The sequence below is a fragment of the Magnolia sinica genome, chromosome 18 (genome assembly GCF_029962835.1).
Source record: "Magnolia sinica isolate HGM2019 chromosome 18, MsV1, whole genome shotgun sequence".
NCBI classification, from domain to species: domain Eukaryota; kingdom Viridiplantae; phylum Streptophyta; class Magnoliopsida; order Magnoliales; family Magnoliaceae; genus Magnolia; species Magnolia sinica.
In genome coordinates this window covers 19337711-19345647 of record NC_080590.1, presented here as the reverse complement: position 1 = coordinate 19345647, position 7937 = coordinate 19337711, and the positions used below count along the sequence as shown (strand labels likewise).

Genomic DNA, 7937 nt, shown 5'->3' with positions numbered 1-7937 from the left:
CTCTCTCTCTCTCTCTCTCTCTCTCTCTCTGTAAATCCATGCACCTGCCAAGTTACTCATGATATCAAACCAATAGGGTCAGACTGAATTTAAATAAACTCGGATGAGCTGTATCGGACTGTCTTTAACTTACCCGTCCATAATTGGTTATGGATTTCAGCGCAGCTATGGATAGGTTGGAACTGTATGTTGAATCTATATTAAAAGGATTTAGAGCAGACCTGTTTATTTGTAGGTTGGGTTTGAGTTCAGGTCTAATTTGAATGGTATTAGTTTTTATTTCCCTACTTCATATGAACTTTCTGGCTCAACATCTAGCTCAAATTGGATCCAGGCCGAGTTCTATTTTTGGTCATCGAAATTTAACCCGTTTAAATATCGGGTTGGTCAGTTTTGAAGAGGATATTGGGATTTTTCCTTTGTATAAAGGGTCTATGGTTTAGTTGTCTAGATCATTGACCTTTTAACAGCTCCCACTCTACTATGGATGAATCATGCCAAGTAAACGACCTTAAATAAAGATCCTTACAATTGATCAACTCCTTCCTCAATGGGGCACATTCATCTGACCAGGAAGATGTTTTGGACACCACCATCCACTATGTGGTCCAAAAAGCCAATGGTCTGGAATGCTGAACCATGGGCCTCATGAAAGAAGTATCTCCCATATACTGGGCAAAGATGCGAGTGCGTGTGATATAAGTACTTGAAGATTAAAAAAAAAAGGCCCAGTGGAAGACTCCAGTCAGCCCAAGGTTTTAAGACGCGGACGGGTTATGCCACTCATCAAAGACTCAGTCGCATCTGATTCAGTTCGGTACAATGAACCAAGTAGACAATTCACCCCTGGTTCAGGCGAGTCCTGGCTCACACAATAAAGGCCAGTTAGCTTGAGTCCCAGCCCTTTAACCACGGTCGACAATTGTGTTGGAATGGTGCTAGCACGTCTCTTGTTTACTTACTCTCAAGGTTACCAATGCCTACATTCATGAATACCTAGTCTCATGAAGCGGTTTGGGTGGTGACTGTGCATGGGGTCCATAGTCGTGTTTTATTCCTGCCCTGGATCTATTTTGCCAGCTCATTTTAGGGCATGAGCCAAAAAATGAAGCAGATAAAAAACAAACATTTTGCTAGCTCATTTTAGGCTATGAGCCAAAAAATGAAATAGATCAAAAGCTCAAGTGGAACACATCACAGGAAACAGTGGTGATTAAACGGTCACCGCAGAAAACTTCTAGGAGCCACAAAAGTTTTAGATCAAGATGATATTTGTTTTTTTCTCTTCATCCAGGTCTGTGTGACCTTATCAGCAGGTTGGATGGAAAATAAAAATTACAGTGGGCCATAAGAAGGTTGCAACAGTGGGTGTCATTGTTTCCACTGTTTCCTGTGGTGTGGTCCACTTGAGCTTCAGATCTGCTTCATGTTTGGATTCATGCATTAAAATAAAATAGCAAATTGGATGGACCGTGTGGATATAAAACACATAAATTACAGTGGACCCCATAGCACCCAACACCACCCCGATGGGCTTCCAACTTTTATAAGATCCACCTAGTCCATCAGTACGCTACCTCGTGTTCACCATGCAACCCAAAACTAATCTTGATCACCATAGGAAGCAATTGGGATAGGACTCCCTAAGTTAATTTTGTGTGGGGCCCACAATCTTGTTTATAGCCACCCAATCCATTCATCTGATGTTACTCGTTAGGATAAAAGAATTACCCCAAAATCACATTAACTCAAAAACTCAGGTGGGCCATATCACGTGAGTTTATAAATTTTAGGTATAATTTTACGAAGTGACCTACCTGAGTGTTGAATCAACCTGCTTTTTAAGATCAAGGCCAAGAAAACTTGCACACTCGTAGCAAGACCAGAGCCAATTGGGCTCACTCTCGTTAGGATAACAAAGGTTTAGATCAATGCCAAGTGCACTCTGGAACACGTTTCCAAGATTGAGCCGCTCATTTATTAGCGACCCTAGCTAGAAGCCATATCTGAAAAATAGACCCTTCCAAAAAAATAAAAATAAAAATCATCTTCAAAGAAAAATAGTTCAATCTGATCATCGGGTGGGGGCGTTGAGATTAAAGTTAAAAAGAAAAGATTGGTACACAAAGGAAAGCAGCTTTTGAATTTAATAAAAAAAAAGCCATGATTTGACAATAAACACTGATTAAGAACAATGATAAACAATACATTAAATCACAGATTATTTCCATCCTTCCTTTACAAGTTTCATCTTTTTCTTGAAAGAAATGAGTGAGAGATGGGTTGATGAGACTCAAAAACACAAGGGTGCATCATTTGGGAAACACACGCATTCCATCTCCCTTCCCTTGAAACTCCAATCTAGCAAGTGGGCAAGTCTGCTGGAGGATGGGGAAGCGTCTCCAATACTCCCTCTCCATTTTTCACGATGAATGCCATGGACAGCCCCCAAGACGTGTGTATCTCTAGATGGCAATGCATAAACCAAACCCCTATAGAAAACCACACAAAAAATGAAAATAAAAACACCCATTAGTCAGAGAAGACCAGCTATGCCATGATTACTCACACACGTGCCGATGTGGCACATGCTTGACAGATCTAGGCAGCTCATCGGATGGGCTCTGTCGTGTTTGGACTGCCGCCCAAAAAATTCAGTCTGGTCAGCTCATCAGGTGGGACACGTGCATGAATAAATATGGACGGTTAAAAATGATAGACGGAACTGTCCAGTTTCAACTGTCTGGTACGACCCTCCTGATGAGAACAACACCCTCTTGCTAGCTAGTAGCCATCGTAGGGCTCAATGTGGTCGTTTGGCAGCATGGATTATTCTGAACTTAGAATTCAAATCCTAGTTTTCAAACTTGGATTTTGCATTCTTCAGTTTTCTTTTGCAGCATTGATTTTCAATCCCATGGAATTCAGAACATATGTTTAGCAGCCAGGATTTTGACTTAAGAGTTCGTTAAAAGAGAGGAGGTGAGAGCCGTTATGATGCTCTGGAGAGGATTAAAACTTCACGATTTTGCAACCCCACCTCCTCTTGGATTTTAATCAGTACCCATTTGAGGATTTTCAATCCAAGTAAGATTAAAGCTGCCAAATATGAACTAGATTGAAAATTCTGGATTCCAATTCCTAACTGCCCAAAATTCATGCTGCCAAAAGAATGTAACATTTTCAATGTTCCACATACCTGGATTGTCGGCAGTGAATCGAATTGCAGCCCATCCTCCCACAGGCACTCCAATTGTATTCATGTATGGTGGATCAACCAGGTTAAGCGAAGCGGTCCTAGGGTTGTAGTTACCACTCCCATATCCAACAACATAGAAACTGTACCCATGCAAATGAATCGGGTGGTTCTCCGTGCTGACGGTCCCAGTATCCTGCAAGATCAGCTGCACCCTTGACCCATACTCAATAACCTTAACCCGGGTCCCGATCATCGATTGAGTATTGTTAGGGATGTTATTAGGTGCACCATTAACAAAATCATAGGCCTTAAGGGGGACCCCAGGAAAATCAGCACTGAAATAACCATGTATCTTGTTATAGTATGCTTGTAGGAGTGACACCTTTGGCCTAACAAATGATATGTTGTTCATTGATGCTGCGAAGACGCCATTGTTGGGGGCCTGGCAGCTCTTGTTCGGCTTCGATGAATGGCATCGTTGAACATTTAATCCAATGGTAAAGAAGAGGTTATCGTCAATCTCTAGCGGGACATCATGTGGGTTTAGGCTCCTTAGAGAATCCATGTGAGATTTGACAGCCAGATTGTCATTGAAGCTGGGAAGCCGAGCTGCCAATGAGACGCTGTTTGTGGTGGCGCCCGCGTACTGGAAGTAGGCCACAGCTGAGATGTTTTGGAAGGAGACGTTTCTGGCCGACATGTAGGCGCCCATTGCCATTGAATATTTACCAATGGGCTGGTCTGCTGTGACAAGAACATTGGTGGTCTGGCCTGGTGTGATCATGATCTGGTCCACCATGAACGGCTTTGTGTATTCACCATCGGCTTCGACGATTGTTAACTTGTGGTTGGCGATCCCAAAGAAGTGTTCCATGTTTAGCGCTGCGTTTATTATCCTTAACAAATATGTTTTTCCAGGGACCACGTCGAGTGTATACACATCTGAAAAAAATATCAGTGTTGAACAGATGACATTAGTAAAATTGCATCAGATCATAGATTAAAAACAAGAAAACTCGACTTTAAACTCAGTCGAGCCGAGTCAACTCAAACTAGTTCCTTGAAACTGGTCGAGTTTTTCCGAACGTTTACATATTAATATTCAAAAGATAAATAGCATGAATGATGTCAAATACTATTGAGTCGAGCTTAATTTTATTGAGTTCTGTCAATTTGTTTGTGTTTTTGTCCAGTTTTTCTAAGTCAGGATTGGATTTTCCTCTGAGTTGAGTCGGGTTTTTCAGGTCTTTAAACCATACATCAGATAAAGGTTCCTTCATTAACAATGACAGTGCTTTTGAAACAAAACTCTAGAACAATCTATGTAGCCATGCTTTTGTGTATAGAAGGCAAGCTTCTATGATATAGATGGGCCTCACCATGATATTTCATACTCTATGCAGGGCACAAAAGTAAAAGGTGGGGTGGCATTACTCATCTTTGGACGCATTAAGGACTGATCGAATGTGATATCTTCTTTGAATTTGATAGAGGACTTATTTGATACTCCAACATACTACAGCTATCCATGCACGTGCACCAGGAGAATGTACAGTGTCATAACTCTACCTCAATCCATACCGTCCAAGTCTTAGGAAGCACAGTAGACGGATATAGCTACAAAAGAGATTGACATGATAATTCTAATCTCCATCAGTTGGAATGCTTGTTGAATGTAGACTGTACACACCTGCAGAGGGGTGTGCATGATCTATCTGCAGAGGGACCCACAATTTGGAAAGCTTAGATTGAGGTTCATGGATGCCATGTGTACAGTGGCAGTGTACATGGCTATGGATCATCATACTCTCCACTCTCCAGTACGTCAAATACTTCCTCTTTAATAAATCTTGGTTAGGCGAAAGTAGTTTCTTTCATTCGAATAAAAGTTTCTATCTCAAGAGCCAAGATCAGGGTCTCATGTGAACTAAAGATTTTGATGATTAGATTAGATTAGATAACATAGAAAAATTAGGAATATGGGTACATTTCGTTAATATTTATATTTTCAGGATTAATTTATAAAATGTATATTTACCATTGGCCGAGCAATTGTACATGGGGCCAGGGTGGCCATTAATGAGATAAGCATCCGCCGGTGGCGGCCCTCCACCGCTTGCCAGCACCTTGCCCTCGAGTTCTACAACATCCTTGTACCAGTATTCTCCTGAGGATTTTCAAAAAATCACATAAAAATTAAGTAATAAGCAACATTCACATGTATATGGAGACTGATCTGATAAATAATTCATGTGCACCAACGAAAGGTGGTGATCAGTAGGGCCCACCCAATCGAGTAGTAGACCACCAACACCATCCAACCGTGATCATAGGACGATAGTGAAGATTATATAAATACTCTATAGTATTAGCCAGATCATTATTAATCTTTTTAGAGTTATCTGGTTGATTATTATTATTTTATTTTTATTACCGAGGACGATGACATGTTCTTCGTAAGGGTATGGGAAGGGGTAGGGTGCTCCAGTTTTCGGATAAATGACAATGGCGCCATGGACAGTAGCTCGAAGCCATGAAATGTGAGCATGCCACAGGAGTGTGCCCTTCTGCTGCACCAAGGTGAACTCGTACGTGAAGGTCTGGCCCGCTTGGATCGGGCATTGAGTAATGTAAGATGGCCCATCAGACCAACAAGACAGTCGCTGCCGTACACCGTGCCTGCAAAAATTGCAATGAGGATTTAAGGATTGTATAATAAAGGATTACTGGGTGAATTTGGATAATGGTGATGGCCCCATCTTTGTAGGGTCCACCGGCTCCTGTGGAAAAAAAAACATGGTCACAGTGTGTGTGTGTGTGTACACACACACACACGCATGTGCGCACCTTTGCACACGTGTCATGGGTGTCTAATCTGAAAGGTCCATGTGATGCAGAATCCCATGAAACGTCCTGTGACAAATTTTCAACCTGATATAAAATTCTGGTGGGCCATAGCAAAGAGAAATGCAAATCAAGGGAGGAAACTGTTTTCATTTTGTATGGCCCATAAAAGTTTTAGATCAAAGTAAAACTTGGTCCCGGGGGGTTTTACGAGGTGTTACTTCACATGAACGGTTCAGATTTTAGATCCACATCATGTATGATGGGTTCTCAAAAAAGGCAGGTGAGCGTTTCCGTGTATACATATATATAGTCAATAACATATGGATAACATGGCCTGAAGATGTGGAACCTGCAGCGGTTCATCGCTAGTACACACGGTATCCATATATGGACACTAAATCCAGACCGTACAGATCATGGGCTTCATCGTTGATGGAGGAGATCATGATTATATATTCATCGGATAATTTTAGCCATCCAATTGAAGGCTATGGAATGGATGGTGAAAAAGAAAATAGTCAGTCAGTGGTCCAAACTGAACGGATAAAAATGAAATGGTTTCATCATCCAATGGATGTGATTTTCGAGCTGTGCTCCATCCACAATGGCCCATGATTAGTATGCTCTCGATCAAAAAAATTCCTGCCCCAAGTGAGCGGTGGAAACCTTCTAGATAAATGACCAAAAAACCATATTATAAAAATAATGAAGCCACTTCAACCCAAGCGTATGTTTGTCATTTTACCAGTGGATGGTGGCATTATGTGGTGATTCATTCGTTACTTTGACTATAACTCTGTCATCTTCTTGTGCGTAAACGACAGGCCCCGGAAACATCCCATTTACGGTGACAATGTCCTTGCTCTTGCATAGCTTTTTAACTTTCGTGGTTTGTACCTAAATAAAATAAAAATAAAAATAAAAATAAAAATAACACATTGATTCATAGAACAGCATGCCACAGTGCATTTGCTATGATGTATTGTTGTATGACCACCCAATAAAAGTACACGTGGCATACATGCACTGATGGAGCATAGTGGAAAGATGCACTGGTTGGGGCGTACCCATCAAATGTAGGCAAGCGTACAAAAATTCAATGGATGACATTGAATCGTTAAGATGGGCTGATCAGTTTATCTGGTTATGATCCATGCTAAATTGGCCATGCAAATTTGATGGCCTGGATTCGTGTGCATGTATTTCTATTGTAGTGGACGAGTTGCCACCAAGTAATAAACACTTTGTGACAAAAGCACATTGAAATCCAGAACGTACAAGAGAGAGAGAGAGAGAGAGAGAGAGAGAGATACCTTGAATTCATAGAAACGTGTGGAACTTCCCGCTGGCCATTTATTTGCCAAGGCATGGGAATTATAGGAAAGGAACACTAAGCAAAGTAGAAGAAAGTGAGAAATCCTTCTCATCAAGGCCATCTTCCTCTCTCTCTCTCGCCTTGTCTTCGCAGGATTTTGAAGGGTGATGGTGCCCTTTTAAATGGGCCCTTCGAAAGAGAAAGAGATTGTCGAGATGTGTTTGGTGCATGATTCCTTTAACATGGATTCGTTATAATAAGCTGTTGGAGCTGTGATTATTCTATGTGTGGGGGAAAAGGTCAATGCTGGCCATTTCATTTCTTGGGAAATGATATGGTAAATCTGGGTGAACAAGAATTTGGTAGGCCCATCTTTCCGCCTTACACGGGGCCTGAAGATGCAACAATTTGGACCACCCATCTAATGGCTTTAATTGCGGACAGAAAAATATTTCAGAAGCAACACAAACCCAATTATCCTATCTGTAGATTCATTTGCCTTCAAACCAACGATAGATAAAAAAGATAATAATAAAAAATAAATAAAAAATTCAATGTAGGCCTGTGGGAAATGTG

General features: G+C 41.2%; 1 protein-coding gene across 1 annotated transcript; it reads right to left on the bottom strand.

Annotated features, from left to right (window-relative positions):
• Positions 1–2185: 2185 nt before the first annotated feature.
• Positions 2186–7502, bottom strand: LOC131233786 (laccase-6). The gene is made up of 6 exons (XM_058230576.1): positions 7360–7502; positions 6792–6943; positions 5634–5878; positions 5238–5366; positions 3200–4141; positions 2186–2492 (listed from the first exon to the last, which is right to left on the bottom strand). The coding sequence occupies exons 1-6, from the start codon at positions 7480–7482 to the stop codon at positions 2362–2364; spliced, it is 1722 nt and encodes a 573-aa protein (XP_058086559.1). The 5' UTR covers positions 7483–7502; the 3' UTR covers positions 2186–2361.
• Between the last annotated feature and the right edge of the window lie 435 nt (positions 7503–7937).

Excerpts from the sequence above, each read along its gene's own strand:
- LOC131233786 (XM_058230576.1), bottom strand. The coding sequence starts at position 7,482 with ATGGCCTTGATGAGAAGGATTTCTCACTTTCTTCTACTTTGCTTAGTG. Across the intron at positions 6,944-7,359 it reads CACGTTTCTATGAATTCAAG|GTACAAACCACGAAAGTTAA; the intron begins GTATCTCTCTCT and ends TATTTTATTTAG. Across the intron at positions 5,367-5,633 it reads AGAACATGTCATCGTCCTCG|GAGAATACTGGTACAAGGAT; the intron begins GTAATAAAAATA and ends GAAAATCCTCAG.